General features: G+C 43.4%; 1 protein-coding gene across 1 annotated transcript; it reads right to left on the bottom strand.

Moving 5' to 3' along the window:
* Positions 1–26,955, bottom strand: aatka (apoptosis-associated tyrosine kinase a). The gene is made up of 15 exons (XM_030790644.1): positions 26,874–26,955; positions 16,078–16,211; positions 11,853–11,994; positions 7,776–7,855; positions 7,390–7,508; positions 7,042–7,129; positions 6,556–6,689; positions 5,999–6,083; positions 5,752–5,873; positions 5,398–5,547; positions 3,038–4,683; positions 1,251–2,890; positions 946–1,087; positions 396–596; positions 1–114 (listed from the first exon to the last, which is right to left on the bottom strand). Exons 1-15 carry the CDS (start codon positions 26,953–26,955, stop codon positions 86–88), a joined length of 4,794 nt encoding a protein of 1,597 aa, XP_030646504.1. The 3' UTR covers positions 1–85.
* Between the last annotated feature and the right edge of the window lie 608 nt (positions 26,956–27,563).

Here is a 27,563-nt window from a genome sequence, read left to right as displayed (position 1 = left end):
GACAAAACAATGACTGAACCTTCCATCTGTTTAGGTCAAATGAAATCTACATGTGTTCTCCTTCTGATGGTTTGCAGAGGCCATCTTATACCCGGTCTCCCTCTTCACTGTTCCCTGTGTGACGAAAAGAGAGTCACTTATACTTGACAAACACGGCATCAGCAATCTTCACAGAGATAATTTCACACAAGATGAGCGAATGTTCACTAATGACTTCATCAAGTATTTGGGGCCTTGATTGTCATGAAAGAGGGGTGGGTGATGTGTAACAGACACAGTACATGACCCGTGAGGACAAGGACAGAGAACGACCCAGAAAGACAACAATCTGTGAACAACAATGTATGGTTGCGAAGGTTAGTCCATGATGCTGACTGGTCAAGGATGAGACTGACCTCCTACTGAGTCCACGTCAGAGTCAGAGACGTGTGTTATCGAGAAGCGGGAGACGCTAAAACGGGAGAATGGTGGCGCTGGCCTGTCCTCTGGAGATTTGATTGGGGAATTGGGAGGTGTTGTGATGTCATCAGAGGGTGGCTCTGATGTAGATGGGCTGGGCATCAGTGGAAAATTATTCTCCCATTCTAGTGCCCGACCTGCACAGAGAGTTAGTCACGTTCATCCATTTCCCTTTTAAACAAATTCATATAAGATGCACTCTATGGTGAACTTTTATCATTTTGCTGGGTTACAACAAAAGCTAACTTTGGATGCAAACATTTTCTCTTTTTTCCAATAAACAAAGCATATTTAACAGTTTGATGGAACGTAACTAATAAATCATGGTTCAAACATAAATGGAACTGTAACCTTTGTCTTTGTGTCTGAAAATCAAAACTAGCAAATCATGGTTAAAACACAAAAGAATGTTTATCTATAAAACTTCCGTACAATTGGCGGGGGGGGGGGGGGGGGGGTTGTTCACACAGCACTGCATGCACTTACTTTCTTCTACGGCATTTTCATCTGAGTAATTGGAGGCACTGTCCCTCTCCTGGAGCTGATGATTTTCCCTTGCTGAAACCTGGCCATTGGGTTCTGTCCCTGAAGGAAAGCTGTAGTCAGCCAACTCTCCTGTAGGGCTCTCCTGGGAAACACAACAGCCATCAATCAGTCTAAATGGCACTTTTCAAAAATCACTCAAATGAGCTTTAAATTTAGACAAATATTATGTAAACTTTCCGAATGGCCAGAACAACCAGTGCTTCAACTATTCATTGTTCATCGATCTTAGAAAAGAGGAAACTGACCTGGTCAAACAGAAATACGGTAACATCATCAAAGAATGAGACGGCTTTTTTCTTGTGCTCCAACTCATCACAGAAGGATTGTGTGAGTACAGAGGGCATCTTGAGGAGGCTACGTAGGTGTCGTGCTCCGCTGCGATCACTCACTACTACAGGCACCGTGGTGAAATCCTCATCACTGTCCTCGCTCTGCTCCTGGATGTTGTAGCTGCGCAACTCTTCATCTGATTCTTCACTGTCGTCCGAATCTTCCTCATCCACCTCTTCACTGTCCCCCAGAGGTGCCCTCATTTCCAGATCTTCAAGAAAAGTGGGAAGAATGTTCTCAAGAGAGCCATCATCCTTAGAGCTCAAATTTGTTTGCCCAGTGTTCTCCTCGTCCTCTGTTGTTCTGCTCCCATCTTCTTCACTTACACTCTCATCTGCTCCCTTCTTTTCAAACTCTAGAATTTCCTCCCCATCCACATGATCCTGTCTGTCTTCAGTCTCTTTGGCAAGCCCCTCACTGAAGTCAACTAGGGTGGAGTCAGAACCTAGTGACTCTGCAGGGGAGCAGCCCTCGAAACTTCTGTTAGGCTGGTCCTCTGTGGCTGCAGCCTCCTGTGTTGAGTTTGATCCTTCAGCAACTGTGGAAGAGCAGCATTCAGAAGATGGCTCTTCTACAGAATGTTCAGATTCTAATGCCAGGCCATCATCTGGGGTTGATTCCTTAGTCAAGCAGCCCCCCATCTCTGGGGGAAAAGGGGACAACATGGTGAGTCCTGGAGCTTCAGTAGGTGATAAATAAGGATCTGGGTCTGAGCTGTTCCTGTCTGGATGTAACTGCGTGGCATTAACTACTGCTTTGTTTGCACTGTCCTTCAGCACTGCAAAATGATATCCCTCCTCTCGCTCATTCTCTGAGCTGTATGATTCTCTCCCTGCCATTCTGAGAGGTCCTTCTTTTTCAGTTTTATGGCACATAATGTCATCTTTCTCTGGGTGATTGAAGAAACTGTTCACTCCTTCACAGGGGCTTTTGTCATTTTCTGTATCGTAGTCAGAGAAGTAAGCAGAATCCCTGTATTGGTTCCTGTCACTCATGCTGGTCAGCTGCAGGTTAGCATTGGTGGATGGGTTAAGAACCACCCCATCTATATCTTCATCTAAGTCCATCTGTAGGACCATCTCAGGCTCATCCGATTCCATGCTGGCACTGAGGATGGGCTTTCCTTCTAGGTCTTTTAAGATGAATTCTGGAGACTCGTTGTTCTCTGTGTCATAGCCACTGTCTAGTGATTTGGGTAAGATAGATGTGTGGTAGGCATCTGGACTGAGAGTCTCACAGGGGCTGCAGCTTGAGGCAAGGTTCATGGTGTCCTCTGAGTCCAAGGTTTCTCTGCGTTTGGATCTGTGGCCTATGTCCCCTACTTCGGCATAGTCTACAGGGGAGTCTACAAATATTCCAGATGTGATGTCAGTGATGTCATCATCACTTCCGTCATCAAAGCCCGCCAAGCTAATGCTGGAACAGCCGGCTTCCACTGCGCTATCTGATGTGCCACTGCACTCCGAGACCATCTCTGACAGGGCTTCGGGATAACATACTTTTTTCACACAAAGGACCATGGAACCGTCTCCCGTGTTTTTAGTCATTTGCGCATCTGTCTCCCACAACAGTGCCCCTCCCGCTACTTTTTCAGAGACGGGATCACCAAGGGTAATGCACGTGTGTTGCTCAGTGTTTTCAGAGACCCAAGAGCGTCTTCGTGCAGAGATAATATTTGTGTCTGAGAGAGGCTCTCCTTTACATGGAGCTTTCATATCTGGCAAAAACAGTGTACTTTTCACTGTGCCCTCCACTGAAAGTTTCACTGTGTCCTCTTTAACAAGTTTGTGTCCAGAACTAGTTTCAGCAGTGCATGAGACTGGATGATTAATTGTGGGATTTGCTATTGTGGGGTGGCATTTGAGAGGTGAAGACTCTTCCTGTCCATTGTCATGGCACAAATGAATATAGGTTTCACAGTCTGCTGGGTTTGTACAAGAAGGGTTGATGGATGAGATGCTGTTGTCTGTGGCTTCTAAGTAGGAAAGTGGTCTCGAGGTATGAAGTAGAGTTTTGTCTCTCGCTGACAAGCTCTGGACATGGGAGGAAGGTGTCGCATGATGTAAATCAAGGTAAGAGTCTTGAAAACCACTTGCTTGTCTGCTATCAAAGTTTAAACTGTTGTTATTTGCAGAGTGGTTGGAGGTCCAGTTAGTAGTGTCACTTTCGGAGAACAGGTCACTGTTATCCTCCGGGCTGGCACTGCCTTGCATTATTAGAAAACCATCTCTAGTCTCAACATCAACAGCAACGTTGTGGGGCCGCAAGAAGTTTTTCTGCAGGGGACCCAGCGTGTCATAGTATCCTTCATTTGGACAATTCATTTCTACAATGTTCCCTTGGCTTGCCTCAAGGTAGGGATCACAACATCCCAGACTTGGGCTGCTGAGTGAGTCGGACAGCACCATAGGGTTTTCCGGCATGCTCAGTTTGTGCTGCAAACATTGAGACACCCAACTCTGTTGGTGCCTGACAAGTTCATCTGGTGGTGACTGTTCACAGTTGAACCTGTCTCTATCACGTGGAGAGAAGTACTCTCCAGACTGATCAGGGCTGGTGCTAGACTCTCCTCTGTGGGCTCTCTCCATGTTGATGGACATGGTTGGGCTTGTGTCAGACTCAGAGGCACAGCTTTTTGAGCCCTTAGCAGCCGTCCAGTAGGTGTTTGAATGCATCTCTGAGGGACTCTTTCCTTCTCCTGTGGAGAAACTACTGTTGCCAGCCTCAAGCCCTGGACTGTAGTCTAAATTGGTGTCCTCTAGATTGATGTTACACTCAACTGGCTCCTCAATGCGGATGTAATATTCACTGCTTACAGAAGGGCTGTGAGCACTAAGCACTGGAACAACCCCATGATTGCCTGATTCATAGTAAGATGGGGAAACCCCTGTGGTAAGGTTTACTCCTTTGCTGCCTGCAGCAGCATTGCTAATAGGGTAGTAGATGTCCTGATAGTGAGGGTTGGCTCGACCAAGGGGCCCAGTGGCAGAAGAGGAGCAGTAGGGCTGCTCAGCCCGTGCTTGTTCCCATTTGTATTCAAAGTTGAGCCCGTGGCTGGTCTCCATGACAGTCAGGATGTCATCCCCAGCCTCCAGATGGAAACTGTCAGCTGTTGAGAAGTGTTCAAGTAGCGGGAAGGAGGAGGAGGCAGAGGAGGCCAGCTCTACTGCCGGGGCTCTATGGGAGCTGCTGGTTCCCAGACTGGGCCTGAGAGAGTTCCAGCGCTTCTCAAAATCCTCCTCAGCCTCACTGGCACCCTTTGCGCACAGGTAGCTTAGCAGCAAGTGAACTTCTTCAGCCACAGGTCTCTGCTCAGGCTGCAGCCAACAGAATTGCATCACCTCATACCTGCTCACACACAGAGAAAGAATTTAATGAGGAAAAGCTTTTAAGACAGATTCCACTGAAAATTACTATGGAGTTGTTGGCATAACAGTAATGCATTTTTTGTCATGGAGTCAGACTTCGACACTTGTTTCATTTATCATTAGTTAATGATATCAATAAGCTGAGCCCATGGTCAGATACCCGGCTGTGCCAATATGGATGCAAGCCAGATGCCTGTATGCTGATGAATTGACATATGGAGCAGCTGTTATAATGGTGGTCATGCACTCTGAAAGCCGGGTCATTCATTGCTGGTTGTGCACTGTGGGAGGAGTGAGTATGTCAGAATGCAGTGCAGCACTTGATTAAATGGACCGTGAATACCAGTGTGTGGAAGTACAATTAATGGTTGTTGGGCTCTAGAACAGGATAAATGTATGATTCATGGGTTTGTGAAAGAGGAAAATTAATTATTGACCACACTACGTTTGAGTGGTATTGATTTGTTGGCCCTGCTATGTGAAAATGGAATGAATGATGGGGGAATGTGGTTAAAAAAACACTGGTTGCTTTGTTTGCATATGTTTGAAGAGAAGTGATTGGTGGTTGGTGGTTGGTATGCCTTTGGTCAAAACACATTGTTTGGTTGCTATGTAGGAATGAGGGGAGTAATAAGTACTTAAATGCTGGAAAGCCGTGGGCCATTTTTACTTGTGTAAGAACATTAGAACTCACCAGCGCTCAGAGAGGGGCACCTTCAGCTGGGGTTTGGGCAGTTTCAGCTGCTGCTCCTTCACTGCATACATCAACACCTGCCTGTCAGAGTAGTGTCTGTATGGTTGGTTACCCAGTTCAAACAGCTCCCAGATTGTCACGCCCAATGACCTGCCGAGTCAAACAACCTTGCTCAGTCACAGTGCTTCAAGGCTGGTTACCATAGAAACCCCTGTTTCCCACAGAGGTCTAAAGAAATCTGCCTGCCTATTAATAGTTTTTTTTTAGAGTCTCAAACCAAGCGCTATGCCATTTTTACAACTTGACATTTATATCAGAAACACATAACACTATATTTTGATGGAGTTTATTTACCAAACATTGCTGACTTTGGTTTGGTCCACTACCAGCAGGTTACCATGGACCTCGTCAATAAGCTCTGGAGCGATCCAGCGCAGCGGCACCCAAATCTGATCAGCCGTCACAAAGTAGTCATCCTAATACAAGAGACCGGGAAAGATTAGAAACAGCAGGATTGGAAAGAATATAAGTCTGAAGTAGTGCAGTAGCCAGCAATAATAGCCTGAGAGGCATGTCAATCCAAAGCTCATCTTAAACTCACCTTGTACCTGCTGTGGGAGAGGCCATAGTCTCCAATCTTCACTGTCATTTCTGAGGTTAGCAGACAGTTCCTGAGAGCCAGGTCACTGTAGGAGAAAGCAGGAAGGCAATGATAAATCCACACTTTAATTCAATCAACATTTCACCTTATACATCCTGACATCATACAGTCACTTTTTTGTAATAATCTATTTCACTGATTAAGCACTCCATAACAATAAGAGTATAAATTTTTCCAACATAATGTCTTTGTCTTCATTTAATCTGGTAGGAAGTATTGAAAGTCATATTTGTTTTCCTCAAACAGAACAAAGCTTTGTTGGTCACTGGTGACAGCTCTGAAGAGAGAGGGGTTCCCCCCCAGCAACAAAATCACTGATGCTGGAGTCTGTGAGATGTACTCAAGCAGCACCAGGATATTGTTACTTGGAGAGACCAGCACAAAGATGCTAAGATCCTCAGGGCCCGGATAGGAATGAAAGCCTCAAAAAAAAAAAAAAAAAAAAAAAATCACCTTTAATACGTAGCGTTTTTGGTTAAACTTTGTAGTCTCCTCACCTGTGAATGTAGTTGTGTTTGTGGAGGTGCAGAAGGCCAGAGGCGATGTCGCATGCCATTCGCTGGAGAATCAAAGGATCAGGAGTGACTGTGTCAGCTGCCCGACAGCTACGTAGATACCCTTTAACATCTCCCTGTGTTCGAAAAGGAAGTACAGACGCACAAATGTTGAAAATCATGACAAATAAAACGTCATTTGTATAGATTACACAATACAAATAGTGTAATCTATGCTTGTTTTATATTGTGATTAAACGTCTCTATGTACAATATTGCTCTTGTGAACAGAGTGGTGGTATGCTAAGATTTTCGCTGAGATTTATTGAGATATTTTTCATGGTACTCTATTGTGTGGCCAGTAGAGGGAGTCATCTGTCCCCCAAAGGCACACTGCGTATAAGGAATGCTAAAATTAGTGTGGTCATTTGTTCCAACAGTCAAACAAAGCAATGTGTGTCCACTTGGAAAGTGACAAAGGACACTCACCAGAGGGCAGAACTCCATGACCAGCAAATAGGGCGTGACCTCAGTGCATTGTGCCAAGCACTGCAGGAGGGCAGGATGCTGAAGAGCGCTGTAATAGAAATACAGTGTTAAACAACCTTTGTGTAAATTATACTGATATTTGATAGGGGTGAGAAAGACATACAAAGAGAGAGAAAGGGAGGAGGGAAAGGAAGGGGGAGAGAGAGAGAGAGAGAGAGAGAGAGAGAGAGAGAGAGAGAGAGAGAGAGAGAGAGAAAGAGAAAGAGAAAGAGAAAGAGAGAGAGAGAGAGAGAGAGATAGACCAGACAACGGACCGAGAGGTAAGATGAGCAGGGTTAAGGTTCTGACCGATATGGCTGGATCTCCTCCAGGAACTGCACTTGGTCCTGCAAACTGGCACTGGCCTTAAGTTCCTTTACCACTACCTGAGTGGTACTAAGCCCAGCATTCACCTCACCCAGCAGAACCTGAGACAAAACACACACACACACACACACAGACGCACTCATACACATGTTCAAGGACTGTGGCGTAGAAGTTATGATTTATGAAGCATACAGATTGCATGGAATTCACTGTGTAAATTCCCTAAAGCCGTTCACACATCAAAACTGGAATTGGCACTACTGTGTTGAAATTGAATCAGCCCCACATTACCCACACATTCCAGTATGTTAACTCCCTGAAAATGTTCAACTGGAGGACTGGTTCTCACTGTTCACATCACACCTTACCTTTCCAAACCAGCCATGGCCAATCTCTTTCAGGTAGAGCAGGCTGTGTCGTCCAAGATCTGCCGACTTCAGCAACTGGACTGAAAGAAAAGGAGTGAGAGCAGAAATCAAGAGATTGCAATCACATGAAACGGTGGTCGTGCGATTGTGAAACAATGAACAAGAACATCAACACACAATGAATGAACTGAGACCCAACTCACCAACCCCGAATGTGAGGGTTAAATGTGACCTCAGCAAGCAACCCAAAGTATGAAAAGGAACAAAAATGAATTCTCTGTACAAGTAATTCTCTGAAATTTGACCGGTGAGATTTCAGTCAGAGATAAAACTGCGTGGAGAAAAAATGCTGCATTATCTTTAAATGAAAGAGTTAGACTTCCCCGAGGCAATACATCTCAAACTTTTTTCACCCAACTGTCTGAAAATAAAACTGCTCCAGATTACAACGTGATAAAAAAAAAACCCCTTGCCAAGCCAACAAAGACAGCGAGTCAACTGTTTAAACAAACTGTCTAAATTTAACTCTAACACTTAAGTGAAGCCAATGAATTTCTATCTAATATACCTCGACGTATCCTCATGTTGATGGTGATGGTGATGATGATGATGATGATAACGAGAGACACTGGTCCTCTCGGCGCAGTGAGTCAGTGAACGAGGTCTGAGAGGATGCCGTGTGGTATTGCTATCCCGTTCTGATTCCCCATGTCTTTGTTCACCCAGCAGGGGGTTAACACTCCGAGCCCTCAAACCACAGCTGAAAAAGCATCCTTCTCTTTCTCCCTTCCCAGCGTTGACACACATTCTCCCGCTAAGAGACATGCTGTTCCCGAACATTTTCAGTGCCGTCTAAGACAAAACTTGCTCCGAATGAAACTAAGCTGGAGGTTCACTATGTTTAAAGAGCTGTTGAGGTCCCATCTTTGGCTCCGTGACGCATGTCTGCTGTGAAGCCTATGACATGCCAACAGCTTCTGCTCTCCTGACACACCAGCAGTGACATAAGAGCGACATAATAGCCTTCTCTTCTCTGTCCTGTCTCTGTGGTGATGGTGGGGGGGGGATGGGGGGGGGGGGGCAGCAGTGCTGCAGGGGCTGTGGTAAACAAACAGATCTCTGTGAGTGGCAGAAAGACCTCTGTCACACACATGAAGCCCCCTCTTTCTCCCGCACTCCAAGATCGCCGCAAACGCGCGCCTGTGTATGTGTGTGTGTGTGAGCGTGTGTGTGCGTGCGTCCATGTTGCCACCCGTTATTCCCATCCTGCTCATTCCAGAGGCTGCTCATTCCAGAAACACACTCACGCTCTCCCCTCCACAGCTAAATCACTGCCTTTGTCTGAAAAGAGGCAGCGCCTGGTACCAGGGTACCAGGACAGACACAAGGCCCATTCTCTGGTCCTCACAGCAGGGACTGTCATAGCTGATAACAGCCTCCCCCCCTCCTCCTCCCTGCTCACACCAAGACACAGAGATGTCTCTCTTCCTCTCTTTCCTCCCAACCCTCAACTGTTCTTTTATATCATTCCTGTGGAATCTGTGAGCTGTGCATTCCCATCCCACTCCTGGCATTCCCAGAGCAGTTCTGCTTAGGCCAAGAGACATGTTAAAAATGCATTAGAGTGCAGCAGAATGCCAGCGCACAAAAAGACAACACTCTCCCATCTCTCTCTCTCTCACACACACACACACACACACACACACACACATACGCACACACTCACAACATTAGACATGGTTAAACAGAAAGGTTTTACTTAATCTATAAACAAAGCATTGAAAATCCTTTGAGAATATCTAGATGTCTGTGTGAACAGATATATGGCTGTGTGAATTTGAGGAGGAAAGTACGCTAGTTATGTGTGCAGGCATTCACATCGACAGGTTTATATACAAGAGTGATGGAAAAAGCCAATGCAAATGTTATACTATGATCACATTTTTATTTGAGTGGGTTTCATAAAGCTCTATGCAAAATAGATCATATCCGGAGTACAGTTTCATTTAAAGGCACATCGGACGATAACAAAGCTATACTGTCCAGGCTGCAACAAAGATTACAAAGGTTCTTATGTTCCCGGCCTTCCCAACCAGAGAGAACAGAGAATATCTATAAGCGGACAGAGAATATGTAAGACAGTGGATACATATGTATACTATATACCCTGGTGGATGTTGCAAAACGTGTCATGTTCTATTTTCTATTTTAGAGGAGAGAGTGTTAGTTGCAAATAAACAGAGAAATGGAGAGAAAGAGAGAGATTCCTTTTTTGTTTAATTGCCTTTCCTTTTTTACTATTTCTTTAACACGACAGTGTTAGCACAGTGAAGAATGCGCAGAGATGAGGGGATGAGGAAGAGTGGGAGGTGAGTAGAAATCAGCCTGGCTATGACCAAGCCCTCCTAAATCTGAAGTGAGACCCAGTCAAAACCCCTCCCGCCCTCGCTACACAACACCTGGACCAATCACACAGCCGTAACTATGGAAGACATGAGGGAGAGAAGCCATTGGCTGACGGCTTGATGCTCTCTGGTCCAATCCCTGCCTGCGCTCCCACTCAGGATCTGACCCTCCCCTCCCCCAATCCCCCTCCCCATCCCCACCCCTCCTAAGACTCTACACAGAGAGAGTGTGTGAGTCATGCAGAGAGCAGTGAGCACACAGGATCTTGCTCACACTGGTCTAGAGGCAGCTTGGGCTCCTACCGAGAGACAGCCATCTACAAGCTGGTGTTTATCTCTAATGCATCAGTGATCATGCACAGTACAAAGCCCCCACATAGTCCACTAATACTGTACAAGGAGTGACAGAGCAGAGAGAGAGACAGTCCATAGGAAAGTTACATGGAGACAGAAAAATAGGGAATTTTTCATGCGGAACCTCACGTTTGCACAATAAACCTAGGTGAGGCTCATTTGCAGAGCTGAAATCCATACACACATGTAACTGACTGAGAAAAAAAACAAAACAATACAAAACCAAAAAAAACCAAAAAAACGAAAACAAAGAAGGGAAGGCTATGTGTCCTTTTGTTTCCTCTCACATGCCTTTTCTCATGTCACTGAGCACTTGTCTCTACAAGCATTACTGCATGTTACACAACTGACAGATGTGTGTCCTGCTTCCAACCAGACCCAACCAGCTCTCCTCTCCATTGTGAGAAAGCTTGAGTCAAGACAAACAAAGCCACTGCTTTCTTTCCACAAACAACGGTTTAACACGGGACGCAGCAAGAGTCCTATTTATTCCGGTCACAAGATGATTAAGATATAGAGTGGTATTTTGGAAATTCAAAATGTCAGTTCAGTATGGCATGACTCCTACTGAAAGTGTACAAGTTATTTGCCTGTAAACTATAATAATTAGTAGAAACACATGACAATTACGCCGTGGCATTCCACAGAGTGGTGACCGTAACATTTCAAACTTTTATGTCATTTTTTTCAGACAATTTAAACAGTGTACCGCCTCTATACCAGCAGTGTTTCTTTCTTTCTTTCTTTTTTTTTCAATCAGGAACCCAGGGTTGGGCAGTTATGGCTAATTGAAACTTAGAAAAGGTCAGCAGAAGAATGAAAAAAAAAAAAAAAAAATCTGGCTGGAACTGGCTGGAACAATAGAGAAAGGACAGCTATCCGTAACGTGGATTACATTCTGTGTCTCATTGTTGCCTTTTTGCTTTTATCACTTCAACCAGTAAAAAAAAAAGAGTTTGTTGATTAAGGACTCGTTTTTTAAGCGATTCGGATTGTTCAAATAGAAAGCAGAGCTCTCCAAATAGGAAGCAGAGTTTCAATGTTCAAAGGTTTGATGAATGCGTGTTGAAAAATGAAGACCCTTTTGTACTAGCAGCCTAGCTTGTGAATGCTGTTTTAATTTTAGCTAAATCAGCTGCATCCCTGCGAATGTAAATTCTGGATTATTATTCTCTCTCCAGAAATAGCCAACCAATACTGATTTTTGCTTAAGGCAGAGATGATTACTGAAACCCCCCATACATAGGGACTCCATATGGCTGGAAAAATGTTATGGAGCATGTGAAATGAGTGATAAAAGCTAAAAAGAGGTTCTTACTTGATCTACCTGGCTGTTTGGACACAGGTAAGGAGACCTCAGTTAAGGGAAGGATGTAAACCTCTGGGCCGTTCTGTGAGGTTGGAGAGGCCAGTGTGGACAGGTCAGCCTGGTACTCCTCACCCTCTGTGTTCTCAAACTCCTTTTAGGATACAGAGAAATGGAAAACAGAGCAGTTCGTTAGCCAGTAGACAGGGCAACATTGGTAAAGGTTTGGGATGAAATGTAATATGAGTTGAACGAATGTGAGGGGAAAAATACTTTAACCTTTTGCTACATCGCCACCGAACTGACAACCGAGACCTAACGCAAAACAGTTTGAATTCATGTCTCTCTGTGTGAGCACCTAAAGGAAGACATCTGATCTTTAAATATTAGACATATTGTAAGTGTCTTTTGCTAACAACTGAGTAAAGGGTTAGTTGTCAGATTCTGTGGTTGGACAGAATAAATAGAATGTTTTGGTAGCTCCTTAGAGTGTTGTTGATTGTTAAACAATGGCATTATCCAAGCTTACACACACATTACTGTTGCAGAGTGTTGAACCATTAATTGTTGATGGGAAATGAGAAATTCGGATACCCTACTGGGGGTTCATAAATTCAGTATGAATTATTCATTAGCAACACATAATACCTTCATTAAAACTTAACCCATCTACATTAATAACTGTATTACCAACTATTACCAAATATATCATCCTCCTCACGGCATTAATATGATAAAGGCATTACATATTTTTCAACCTAGAGCAGGAAGACAATGGATTGACCAGTCATGACATTATGAATTAAGTATTCATGTGTGTGTATCATTTTTATCTTGTAAAGAGTCAGTCAATATTAAGAAAGTCAATATGTAAATTATACTCTAATTCTTTAGTGTTAACGAGATGTAAATAAATCTCTAACTTCAGACAGCAGATGCTTGTCTGTAAACTGCTATGTACAACAAACCATGAGCGCTTAAACCCCCCTGTGGGCACAAATGAATCACCGGGGAAATTCTTTCAGTATGCTCAGTGTAAACAGGTTCAGTAAATATCTCTACCTTCTACAGAAAGGCAACATTGATATGATTTTCATTTTTGCCTTAACATGTTTTTCATTTAAACAGGTAATTTTGTAAAGTCTTTCGATGCAAAGAGTATATTACCACCAGGATGCCTTCTCTCCAACAAATTGATGCAATCTCATTTAAAACCACTTGAGGGTGCAAACTAATTTACTGACTACTACACGATAAAACAGAGATGTACAATACAACTACTGCTATACATAGTATAAATATATACTTGATGAAACAACATTTTCTCGACTGTATATTTTCCTATAAAACACAATAGATGAAACTTCACAGAGTAGCACTGTTTTCTCAGGAGGTAAAATCAATTGAAACCATTTGGAGTTTGAAAGTGCCAACAATTCATATGTTTTTTTTTTCTCTCTCTCTCTCTTGTTCTCTTTCAATTTCCCCTCAGTTTCTGTGCACTATATGTCAAAATGAGGCAGTCTTTTTTGTGGGTGTGCTGAAAAGGAAAAACATTTGTCTCTGTGGTATTGTGTGAAATCATTGTGTGGTACGAGCCCTTGTCATGGCATTGATTTCCAGTGAAGACAGAGGGTTTGTGCTTTGATTGTACAGCCAGCTGCTGCTACATCCTGTTTAGAGTCCACTGGAGGGTGGATGGAGGGAAACTCCACGCGGGATGGAGGGGAGCTCAGAGGCTGGAAAACTGTGACCTGCTTCCCCTCTATCCCTATTCTTCCCTGGGATCCTTTCTCTCTGACTCTGTAGGGACTCCTCTACGTCCAGCTCTTCACACGGTCCAGCTTGGCCTCCCCGACTCATGCGTGGACAGAACGCTTCTCTGAAAGTGTGATTCCATTCTGAAGGCCATCTGTCCTGCTAGGTCTTGTACATTGTTAAGACACCCCTGTTTAACTCAGCTCATTTTCAGCCTGCGTAATACAGCCGCCAACCTCTGAGCCCGACTCACTCTTCTTAAAGAGCTTTGTCAAGGCTGTCAATGCAGCCCCACAAGTGAGTATGGAATGTACAGAATTTCCAGATCTTCAGTTGGCTTTATAAGTCAATGTGTATTTTTTTTGTTTTTTTTTGAGCAGTGACCAAGGAGAGAAAAAGCTTTTGTCACACTCTACTGCCAGTAGCCAAACCATTCGTTTTACCCAATAATGTGCTGTAGTCGAGAACAACCGTATCTACACAACCAGTAGCGGGAGGGGACCGATTGTAGGCAAAAGTCTCTCACCGGTAGGCTTCCTTTAAACAGCCAGGCCTGTTTTTCATTCAGAAGAAGCACCTGTTTCTCTACAGGAGCAGTATAACTGAGAGAGTCTGGCAATGACTCAATACTCTGACAGGTCCCGCGAGAGCGCATACTTTAGCAACACTTAATACCTGCTAAAGCATCCAAAGCCAAGGACTGGCGAGAGCGAAAGAATTCAGAGAACTAGGCGTTGAATTTGCATTGAATTTGCTCATTTTAGTGTCATGGCACGACACCAGCGCATGTGTTCAGACGTTTTCAGATATTAAATTATGGGACATGATTTTTATACCAAGAACTAATATTCCACGTCTCATTCCATTCTCATTTTTAAGGTCTTTTTATGTCAGCAACTGCCAGTCTTTACACTAATGTTACTGTTGATTGCCCTCTCACTCCAAACACAGTCTAGATCTACTCCATCTCTGTCAAATAATGCCATGATAAGGCTTCAAAATGAATGAAAGCAGATGGTCTTCAATAAGAAGCAGTGATGGTCAGTGTGGATTTCCAGGACCTTATTGTTCCTCGTGAAAAAGATCAGTCGCAGCTAGGTATTGAGGCAAATAATTGTATAATTTTCATTAGGATTCTCTCTATCTTTCTCTCTCACACACACACACACACACACACACACTCACTCAAACACACGCATGCATGTACATACACACATTACAGCCAATTTTGTCTGCCTCTATTATCTGATGACTGGCTAGTCACCTGACTAAGAGGTGGAGACATTCATTGTGAGCAAAAAACTTAAAGAAATTCTAATTATCTGTGACACAGTGACAACTGTAGCCCAACCACTTTCCCCAGCCTGTCACAAACATCTCTATGTGGGTGGGACAAGCAATGTGCACAGTTATATCAAGAAACAGACAGCAGCGGGCGCATACACACACACTCACACACACACACACACACACACACACACACACACACACATTGCTGTAATGGCAGCAGTCAGAGCAGAAATGCCTCCATTAACTGGCTTTGACATGGCACAGAAGTCCAGTCTGATAAGATCTTGGTAAATTAATTGAATGTTGCTGGAGGTAACTCAGTGATGAGAGTGGGTTCATAGTATAGCGCCTTCAATCCAATGCGCAATGCCAAGAGTGAAGACATCTAGGTTTGATAGTGGTAAATGTTATCAGTCCTATTAATAAGATGCAGTAATCCTTACCTCCAGACTAAAGGTGCTGAGACAAAACATCTCAGATAAGAGCCCTGTCCATGTAGCTCAGTATCAGCATAAAACATGTTGTGTTCATTAAAACACACACATACACACACACACCCTTGAGAAGTTTGTTTATCCATGACAAAGTCTCTTGTTTTCTTTCCCCAGCTAACCATGTGCCAGTGCAGAAATCTGTGGTAAGAATGTGTGTGTGTGTGTGTGTGTGTGTGTGTGTGTGTGTGTATGTGGGTTTTTTTTGCGAAGCCTTGCATGTCCTTTTCTTCTAAAATCGAAATGTCCTTGGAATAAAGTTTATATTCTTAATTATGTTTGTAGCCTAAAGCAGTCCTTAGAAAAAAAAAAAAACTGAAACAAGCGTAAAATAGAAAAAATGAATAAAAACCTATTAACAAAATCAAACATGAATCAGTGGATCATTGCTTGAATCACAGGTTTATTTTCCATATGCAGTTTGAAAGTTCAGTCTGCACCAGAAAGGGTTGGACCATGAGATTGCATCACTTTTTGCCATCAAGTTTTTCATGTATAAAAAAAAATGCTTAGAGATAAAAATCTAAAGGATCCACTTCTAAAAATTATGATGCAATAAAGACATGAAGAATTATTCTTTTTCTCTCTCTCTCTCTCTCTCTCTCTCTCTCTCTCTCAGCCTTCACTTGAGCCCTGAGACGTCATTTGATAAATGAGACACATCCTGACGCAGTAGGGGTAGAGGAGAGAGCACTCACCTTGAAGTTGATGTCCCCTTTCTTACAGCAAAGGCATGCTAGCATGAGGAAGACAAATGTGAAGAGGCCAGAAAATGAAACAGCCACCACAGCCAGAGAGGATGGCCATGAGAGTTCACTCAGGGGTGCGCCACCTGGAGGACACACACAGAAATACAGTCAGTATGACGTGCCATGCTTTCACATTGCATGAAGAACTAAACAACAAAGCTAGGCAGGATGTTAACAACAAAGATGACAATGTACACTTTTAAGTTGTGAGTTTACAGTTCAGCTTCACTTGGTTTGACATCTCTCTCATTAAACAAATGAGGAATGTGGGAAAAAAAACTAAACTACAATGATGTAAAGAGGTTTTTTGTTGTTGTTGTTGTTCCATTCTTCAGACACAGAACAGGGGAACAACAAGGTGGTGTGTTTAAAGTAGCTCTAAAGCCAGCATATCTAGATGTTTCATAACACGCTCTAAAACAGTATGTAGCCGCTCTTAGGCGATTTAATTTGGACGTCTCCGTGTTTTTACAGGGGATCGCTTTGCCTTCCCGTGATGAAAATGGCCTTAATGGAATTTAAATCGGCTTTTCTTGTTGCAGTCATCCTCCGAAAACACAATCTGTACATCAAATTCTGTTTTCACAGAAAAAAAAAACCACACACACTCGCACACACACACACACACACACACACACACACACACACACACACACACACACACACACACTACTCCTAGCTTTGAATAGAAACGGTTAAGATGTTCACCTTAATAAAAAAAAAAAAAGAGGCATCATCATTTTATCAGTCATCAAACGGTGATTAAAGTGCCTTTACCACCTTGAGTGAACTGAGGTAAGGATCATTTAAAAGTGTCGCGTAATCTGACACTGTTGATTCCGGAGTCTCTCGGTTTTTCCGATGTGACAGGCTCTGACTTAATAAATTCTGACAGAGGCAAAGGGTCTCCAGCCAATAGCAAACAGCTCTTTTAACACGCTGTCGACCGGCCTGAGTGCAGCACTGCGGGGGCCAGATGTCACATTTTGGACCATTCAGTTATAATCTGATTTACAGTTTAAACCTCCTGTTGGGGATGGAGGGAAGGGGGCATGGCTGGGAGGGCAGTTGGTGATGACAGGCAAAAGCGCGCCAACAAACACATGGGCAATCACAAAATATATTCACGTTCTCTTAATCTCTCTTGCCTTGCGATGTACACAAACACATTGAATGTATTTCCCGATTTCCATATTTGGGAAGTTAAAGGCATTGACATACTTCAGTCAGGACACTGTGTTCCGGACATGACAGCTAACAGAGGATCACAGGGGGGTTATGAGAGCCACAGCTTTATTCTGTTTACGATGTGTGGTTAAAGTGGCACAAAACCCTCCTACCAAAAAAAACCCAAACTGAAATACACAGAAAACCCTGTAGGTTTCAATGGGATTAGGGGTGATGTGGGTGTTGAAGAGGAATGATGTTTGTTATTGCATTTTGTTGAGAGCAGGTCAATGTTCCACAGTGGGAGCAACTAAAACTGAGAAACACAAAATGTTACCCGCTCACGCATCACCATGGTAACAGCCTGGATGGCTGATCCATCTTGTTTGACTGCCTCTCACAGTGCAGTAAATCTCTTCCCAACCCCCCCCTCCTATTTTCATAACATGATGCCAGATTTTTGCTGATGCTTTAACAGCTGGTCTCTCTTCTGCTTTTCTCTCTCTGTCTCTCTCTCTCTCTCTCTCTCACTCACTCTTTCTCTGTCTCTCTCTCACTCTGTCACTCTCTCTGCAGTAAAAGTAATTGTTTGTAGTGTTTAGGTCACTGACTCCGTAGTACAAAGGGTTACTTTGTTACAAGGTATGAAACCAAATTCTTCCTAGGGAAGGAAGTTAGGGACAGAGGAAAGAGAGAAGGAGGAGGAGGAGGAGGGTGTAGACGATGAGGGAGGAAGAAAGGGAGTGTAGGATATAGAATAAAGCCAGTGAGCGATTGCAAAGGCAGAGAAGGCAGCTGGTTTGATGATGCATCAGAGAGCTGTGAGTCAGAGCTCTGGCCCTCCTTAATGGGCTGATGAGTCGAGCAACAAACACACCAAACGTTTAAAAATAGAGCAGGCAAGAGCTTAAAACAGACTACATCCTCACCAAGCGCTTCTCTCCTCTCAACCCTGTCCTTGTTGCCAACCTTCATGCAGACCTACACCTCAGCCTTCTACTCTTGTTAACCAAGCCATATGTATACATATATATATATATATAATGTGTAGATTTAAAACGACTGGATAAAGCCCAATGTGTAAATCATGGTTTTTACTCTGGACCTCTCTAAGAAACAGTGGCAATCACGCTGCCCTTCTCTGCTTGAAGGGAACAGGACACTTTCATTAAAACAGCGCCATTTTACAGTCTGTATAAATCTGCCCACTACCCTGTGGGGAACTTGGGCCTCCATAAATATTTGAGGAGCACACATTACCACTCTACCCGTGCCACAAAAATGAAAATAAAGCACTTAAGCCAAGTTCACATCCCCTTTATTAAAAAGCTGTCTAAACAGAGAGCAGCTGATGAAGGATAACCCTCGTCCTCATCCCGGCATTGGGTTACCGGTGGTTACAGAGGCAATGGACAACACAGCACTTACAACTAATGAACCCAAAGAGACTCCAGAAAGGGGGGGGGGGCGGCGAGGGGGAGAGAAAAGGCAAAGGTATAACATCATTCATCATTTGCCACGGTGAATAGGCCGGGCGTAAAAAAAAAAAGAAAAAAAAAGACATTTTAACCTGGTTAATTTAGGATGAAGTAACTCACACACAAACACACCCATTCTGGACAGCAGAGCATGATCACAAAAGGTTTAGTTCAATATCTGTCCACAAATTACACAGGCATGAGACAATGCAAGACTGAGCCCCATTTGAAGAGCAGCTCCAGAGAAAGAATTTGAAAATGAAGCTGCATCGCTGCTTGGCGGAAGACTCTAGAACCCCGGGTAAATCTTTTACTCTGTGTCACCGTGGGAAAGATGGAAGGGAATGAAAGAGTTAAAAGAGAACGGTTCTCTCTGTCACAGCTCGGTCAGCCATGGGTTCACCAGCAGAGACTAAAAAAGAATGATTATGTTAGTCCTGTGGGATTCATGAATTCTGTTTCATAAATACACAATAAAGTCTATATGAATTATTTTACCATTTTTTTTGGACACCGAATGATTAAATTCTTGACTGAGAACCAGCCAGAGAGTTTCATTTAGAACAGAGTCTCCATCTGGATCATCTACATTAATATAGGGATTCATGCACGAAGGGTGATGTGGAATGTTTTCCAAAATCCATATGAAAGAGGAGGACAACCCTCTATTGCTGATTAAATCCCACAGTGCTTTCAAATGTTATTCTTAGTTGTCCTTAAAGAGGCCTTTAAAAAAATCCATTAAAAAAACCTATTAACATCATTGTTGTTGTCATGGCTACATTAGAACATAAGATAGCCCTTCCCGCTGTTTGGATGTGTCTGTTCAACATATGTAAAAAATTAAATAAATAAAAGTAAGCGGTAGTTTTTTACTAGACATATGAGGTTAATCTGATCTGATAACAAAATAACAGAAGTAGAACAAAAACTGAAGCACAAATGTTTTTCTTTAAAATAAAATCTGCTGACCAACAGTATTACGTACAACACAGCTTTGAAGACTTCAGGTATTTAGTAAAATTATATAATAATAATAATAATAATAATAATAATAATAATAATAGTAATAATAATCATAATCATAATTGTTATTATTATCATTCTTCTTCTACTTATTATTATTGTTGTTGTTGTTGATGTTGTTATTATTATTATTATTAGTAGTAGTAGTAGTAGTAGTAGTAGTATGATAATAATAATAATAATAATAATAATAATAATAATAATAATAATAATAACAATAATAATAATAATAATAATAAAAAACCTGATTCTTTGCTCTTGTGCCACAGTCAGCAAAATAAATCTGATGGGCACAAAGATACCGGACGAATTCTTTCATTAGGTTTAATCCATGTCCAAGGTTCTCTTAAACCAGGGCTATAATGTTTCTGACTAGGAAAAAACAGTGTGACACTGTGGATAGAATTCAAAGTCTTGTCACAACAAATCTCTGCTAGGCCTGCTCCATGCAAGGCCAAGTTACGGCTCGGAACGCTGCTCTGCAGACGACTGTAGAATATTGCTGTGTCCTCAGCTAAGGGATAACGGAGCTATTAAACTTTAGGCTAAGTCAGAAATGTATTGTTTGGAGAGTCAGATGAAATTCTATGGTGGAAGATCACACAGATTTGGGTGCATGCCAACATGGAGAGTAAGGTACCAACACAGTGAGACGGAGCGATATCCAATTCAGACAAAGCGTGTTGGCAGTTTGGTGCCTCCAAACGGTTTAGGAAAGAGAAATGACTCTCTGTGGTAACTGCGAGCAGTGAGCCATTGGTACATTCTCTGCTGGAAGTAAACAATTTTCTAAAGCGAGAGAGAGAGAGAGAGAGAGACAGGGAGATTGAGAGAGAGAGAGAGAGAGAGGGGGAGAGAGAGAGAGATAGAGAGAGAGAGAGAGAGAGAGGGACAGAGAGAGGGGCCTCACACACCACTGGAATGTAACAATGTGACACGCTCTAATACAGAAAAGAGAGGGCCACCTGTGTTCCTTTTTTAGCTCCTTCCCACTTCATCTCTCTCTCTCTCTTTTTCTCTTTCTCCATCTATTATAACTGTGGCAGACATTCCAGCTGAGCCCTGCTTCCCTCCTCCATTCGGCCACTCTGCCCATCTGACGCACACATACACACACGCGCGCTCACACACATACACACACACCCACACCCACACACACCCACACACACACACACACAAATCTCCTTCTTCAAAAACCCTGGGACCAGGTGCTGACAATACCGCAGGATGGGCACTGTGCCAAGCTAAACACCACTGCAATCAAATTCCCAAGAGACAGAGAGCGAGAGAGAGAGAGAGGAAGAGAGAGAGAGAGACAGAGAGAGGACACTGGATTCTTCCAGACCAGGGACCCACATTATGCAACAGGCACTTCCCCTCTCTGTGTAAATGATGCAGACAGAGGACACACAAAGCTCCACTCTGCTCCATGAAGGGATGAGAAATTGAGCTCGATTTTTCTTTTTCTTTCACCTTGTATCTTCTCTCTCTCTTTCTTTCTACAGGGGAAAAAATGCTAAGCCATCTCGAGCTCCATTTTCCTTAATAACCACTCATCAATAGACATCCATCAGGGCACAGGTTATAATTACCTAGACACAGACGGGGAAGGTGACCAGCCTCGTTCAAACACATGCATAAGGACAAGTGGGCTCTCCGACCTTTACAAGGTGATGTAGGGTAGACTTCATCACAGGCTAACACGACAGTAGGTCTGGGAGAGGCAGGGAAATTGATATTTACAGGGGAGAAGAGTGGAGGAGGGCAAAAAAAATCTTCAAAAAGGACAATTTCATCAAAGCATACAAATGTATCAGTAAAATGTCTGCCTTGCCCGTCTGGTCTCTAACGGACTAATAGACAGCGTGTCTATAATGTCAAAGGATTTGTGGACGACAGAGAGAGGGATTTGCGATAAAAGAGTGTATCCGTGGTGATGCTGAGGGGACTGTCTGGGGTCTGGTGACTCTGGCATAGTGGCATAGTGACAGAGAAAAAGAAAAGAAAGAGAGAGAGAGAGAGAGAGAGAGAGAGAGAGAGAGAGAGAGAGAGAGAGAGAGGTGCTCTAATCTTTACTAAATAGCCATTCTACGAAATGCTGTCTCAGTGGAAAAGTGCACTGCTTTTCCTCTGCCTCCTACCCCATAGAAGGATGCTGACAGTAGCCTTCTGTCAAAGACCGAAAGACCAGGAGAGAGAGAGAGAGAGAGAGAGGGAGAGAGAGAAGATTACACACAGATTAAAACTGACGATGGTTACAAGATTAAGATTAGAAAAAAAAGAGACAGCTGAATGAAGAGGAGCATGGAAGAGGTAAAATGAAATATTATTCTATTCCTTTGGTGGAAAAAAATGGAGGAGGCAAATGAATGGAGCTTTTTTCTTATTCTCCATTGAATGCGAGCCTCCTTTCTCTCTATAAGAATGGAAAAGATACTCAATGAGTCTGAGAGGTGAGAAACAGGAGGGCTATGTGGGTTTTTTTTTTTTTTCATCATAAAGGAACAACCCCCTGGTTCAGCCCAGACGGCAGCCCTCTTTCTCTGTGATCACTGTTATCCACAGGTTGTCACGACAATCATTACCGCCTAATCTTCAAGACACTCTTACACAAGCTGTTTCTCCCTCACGCTGGGAAAATAAATGTTCTAGAATGGCAAGAACCGGAATTGACATGCTAAAAATACGACTAGGTTTCATGCTCTGTTTCTACGACCGTATTAAGAGACTCCACGGCGTATGTTGACAGTGTATTCCGTTTTGGGCACTGTCGGTGGACTAAAAGGAACTGTGTTTTAAACATTACGTTTATTTATGGTTCTGTCAAGTTCTCACACACTCTGACTTAAAGATAGAATGCGTTTCTTACACACAATGTGTTTGAGACTCAGTAAAGTCTCTGCTGCTCAGGAAGGAGGTAGGCTACGTGTTTACATAACTGTTCCTTCCCTGGGAACAACATGTGTGCCACAGATAAGAGAGTAGTGCTGGAAACATAGACACACACACGCAAGCACACACACACACGCACACACACGCACACGCACACGCGCAAACACACACACACACACACACACACACGCACAAGGTGGTGCTGAATGAGTCGTTCTTCACAAAGCCATTAAATTCACGCTGCAGTTTTACACACTAGCTCTTCTCAGAAACCCTGTGGTGTATTCTCTGCTTTATTGTTGCTTCTCTACTCTAAAAACCTTCTCTGGCCTCTCTCCCTCTCTCTACTCATATTAAAAGAGGTTGCCACACTCCCATCCTCCTTTTTTGTCTCCTTCATTGGATTACACACTTACAGATTACTGTTTTCTCTTTCATCTCACATACTATAAGTTTCAGACCGTCTCTTCCTTCTCTAAGCCTCTGTCATTCAGTGAAAGTCTAGGAGGCGGTTTTTAGGCTATGGTGATGATCTGGAGGGAGGCTGTGATCGGGGGAGACAATCTAGGCCTGCGTAATGTGTTAAATACTGCACAAGCTCATCTGTCACTAAGAGCCGCTGAAGCAGGCAAGGAAAGGGAACAAAAGAGCGAACAGCAGAAGTTCTTCACACACACACACACTCACACACACACACACACACTCACACACACACACACACACACACACACACACACACACACACACACACCACAACACACACACACAGATACACACACACAGGGCTCCAGAAATGTGTACCATATACATGGCTACGTGTTGGGAATTCTCGTCTCCGGGAATCCTGGACAAAACCACTCCATTCCAGTCTCAGCTGCCTTGAGGGGAGAAGCTTACATAACACAGTATATGGTTGAATTAATCAGAGAAGACAGGAATCGTGGAGCATGTTGGCCTTTTAAAGCGATGGGCTGAAGGATAGTGGGGTGAATCGGATTGAAGATGGCTTGTAACTATCATAGCACCACGGATGTTTGCTATTAATCTTTCAGGTGAACTATACGACACTGTCAAGCTGCTATTTTAATATTCAAATGGTTGTCTCTACCTCTAAGAGTGGTTTTAGCGACTCCAATAAATAAATAAATAAACAAATCAAACATAGCACGGCTCAAAAGTGCACCATTCTCAGCTCGTTAAATAATAATAACCGTCTACTCAACCAGGTACCGTCTTCAGTTTTATATAAATGCCTGCTAAATGTTTTTACGCTGAGCTCATATGTTATGGATTGTAGATGAACTAAGGAGATGTTGTGCATTGATCTCTATCTCTCTACATCAGCAAAGCTTCCTCCCTCAAGCCTTCCTATGTCATCTTCACAAAGCCTGGACCTGTCCATGGTGCTGAAATTCTGGCGCAGGTGCATGACAACCTTGCTGTGCACAGCAGCACAATTCTGGACAGGTGCTACTTGTCCTTCTGTAGCAAGCCAGTTTATAAAACCCAGATCAGCTCACCGCCTTTCAAAACTGTTCCGCTCAGTCCAAATCTCCCCACGTCGCAAAACAAGACAGGGAGCAAAAAATAAAAGACATGTTTAGTGCTCTGCATCTACAGTGAGCCACTACATATACACATAGCTGTATAAGACAACAGAAAGAAGACTTGAAAGTCCATTAGAAAGCTGAAATGACATTGCCGTGTCCTTGTCTTTAAGGCTTTGAATGAGAGGATGCCATCAAACTGATTAGCTGCTTGTCACAGGCCGCGCTATCTGTCATCGAGGTAACATTGATTCTCAATCCCATTACTTGGCCAGTCAAAGTAACGGATGACTACTGAGTCAGGCTTGTTATGGGGCATGTATATCACAGTGGCAGTCCGCAGCAGGGATCCAGTGTGGCTGCACAAAAAACAAGCCATGAAAGGCCATGTGATACATTTGTACTTTTTGAACCTCAAAGGATATTCAGCTTAAATTTAACTGACTCATCTCCAATAGAGAGGGAAAGAGAGAGAGAGAGAGAGAGAGAGAGAGAGACAGAGAGAGAGAGAGAGAGAGAGAGAGAGAGAGAGAGAGAGAGAGAGACTGTGTGTGTTTGAGAGTGCGGACATGTGTGCATGTGTCCCTGTGTGGGATGGTATCTGTGTGCGGTTGTGCACGTGAATGTGTGCTGGCATATGTCATTGCAAATCTTCACGCATTTTGACCCGAGCTACATTTTTATAGATAAATGCATGTTGTTTCGAGTCAGTTTTACATTTTACAATTGCTTTTGCTGAGGATACAAAGAATTTTTGAAACCCTGGAAAAAGTTAGATCAAATTGGCGTACTGATAAATTGATACCAGATGATGTTTTATCCAGAACATCCTACAAGGATTAAGGTAATCACTGTGACTCATTTCAGATAGAGTACAACACCATAATTCTCACAGTGACCTTCTGAACTGTAAAAAAAATCTTACCTACCTTCCTACCTACCTTTCTTACCTAATCCACTTACCTACATTTAAGATACAGAGGGAAGCTAGGGAACTCCAACAGCAGCCAATAAAACACCCCTCTATGTAAAAGAATGTGAATATGCAATTTAATCAAGCACAACACAGTACCACAGTGAACACAGCTTTTCACCCATAATTTCCCTGGCGTGATCTGGAGTGTCTCTAGTCCCTCACATTACACAATCTAATTAGTTAGACCTGGGTTTACATAATAGTGCACTACAGAAGAGCCAGCTTCCTATCTTTGGAGCACTACAGACAGCTCTGCTCTGTATGCAGAGTGCATCTCAGCATATGCAGAGCACAGCCCTGACAGACACACACACACACACACACATACACCACAAATCCTGAGGAAGGGAGAAAAGAGTGAAGGGGGGTTGAGGAGGGAGAAGGCAAGTCAGTAAATGAGGCAGTGAAAGAGGAAAGGAGGAACAGCTACCCTACCCTAAGCACAACAGATCCAGAGTAAGAGGAACAGTCATTAATATGCTCTACACGCACCACCTTGCACAGGGACGCTCACATTTCTGTTTATACTACAACCCATTTGTCTCTGTTGCTCTAATTGAAGTCGCTGGCACTGATCCTACAGGAGCCCCTCCGGGATCCCAGCATGCTGCAGCCCCTAAGAGTCCATCCCACCCACCTGCATATGTACACACAGCAGAAACCTTGAGCTCCGTTTCTTAGAATGAACCCAACACAGATGTCCAATCAGAACCTCCCTACACAGTGTGCCTGGTTAGCCTTCACTGACACAGCTGTAGGGCATATATGCAGGGAAGTGCTTTACAGGGTCTGTATCTTTCACAGATCCTCACACAACGCTACACAAATATCAGAAACAAGCGGGCGAACCGTTCCATCTCTGCTGTTGAGCGATACTTCAGCAACAGAAAGCGAAGATGCGAGAAAGAGCTCAGCATGAAACTGGTCTTCACAGTCTAGAAACGAACCAGAGAAAATACCGCAAAATGCTGAAGCGACAAGGCAGTCGCCATTATTGCTGAGCTATCACAAAAAATAACTTATAGATATGTTACACAACGGTCTTGCTTAAGAAGCAAATGACCGCAGACAGGAACTGAAACATTCAGAGTCTGGACGATTAAGCTGTCTTTGACTTGGGTTTCACTTGCCCTGCGGAGAGGTGTAGAGCGGCAAAGTATGCAGCCCTTAATCACTGTCTCTACATGCATTTCTCCCACAGGGCAATGATTCCGGTGAAAAGACAGCTCAACAAATCACGAATTTACAAATTTAAAAAGGTGCCTATAAAATGACACAAATGTTTTACAGGGAGCATGCTTGAAGACACATGTGTGCAGTGAGCACACACACACGCACATACAAACACATACATACAGACACAGGCACACACACATACAAGCGCGCGCACACACAGGTACACACATACACACACACTCACACGCACACGCACACGCACACACACAAACACACACACAGGCACATTCAGACGCCTAGCCTATACATTTTGAACGATCGCACAAAGGGAAAAAAACAAAACAAAAAAGAAGCAGAATATTAAATAACGGGGTGTGAATTGGCATGAACATATCTTCATATATGAGGACACTCTTTAAAATAGACACTGGAACGTTATCAGCTTTAGCGCACCCACTGATACAGTTGTAACGCATCACTCACCTGAGTCAAAATGTGAAGTGAAGGCAAAACTGGGGCTGAAAATAGCTGAGGACATGATCACAACGAACACGGACGCTGTCATCCTCCTTGTAAGGCTTGAGATGCACTGAAGCGTGAAGCAAATAGAAAATAGGGGGGGAAAAATACAAATTAAAGAAAATTTTGCGAGATCGTTGTCAAATGCAACATTTTGCTCCGTGACACCGAGCAAGCCGCAGTACTCTTGTACTCATCAGATGCATCGAGTAAAGAAACAGATGCTGGGAAACATTTCCGTTCGTATTGTTTCTGTATCTGAGACCACAGTCATTTGTTTGACAGAGTCTATAAACAGCGGTGTTTCCCACGCATTTCTCTCATCCATTAGGTTGTGCGCGGTGAGGTTCTCAGTGCAAAGCCAATGCACACTCGACGGGCGCCTTATCAACGTGATGCTGTTCCTAAATCGCTTTTCTCCTTTCCCCTGCACCAAGTCTTTGGCTGTCATCCAGTCTCATTCCAGATTAAATCAAATTTTTCTTTACTACTACCCTCCTCGGGAAGCTTACATCAGATCAGCCGAACATAGTCAATTCAACCCTCAGCAATTCTTCCACTGCTACTGTCAAGCTATTACGCCGCTCATAGGGTAGCTAATGAATTGGATGAGCTGTAGCGTCTTTGCTTGAGTGGAGCATGGGAGAGCGCCAT

Source organism: Chanos chanos, chromosome 13 (genome assembly GCF_902362185.1).
Source record: "Chanos chanos chromosome 13, fChaCha1.1, whole genome shotgun sequence".
Classification (NCBI taxonomy): Eukaryota; Metazoa; Chordata; class Actinopteri; order Gonorynchiformes; family Chanidae; genus Chanos; species Chanos chanos.
The sequence above is the reverse complement of the archived record's forward strand: the minus strand, read 5'-3'. Positions and strand labels throughout refer to the sequence as shown.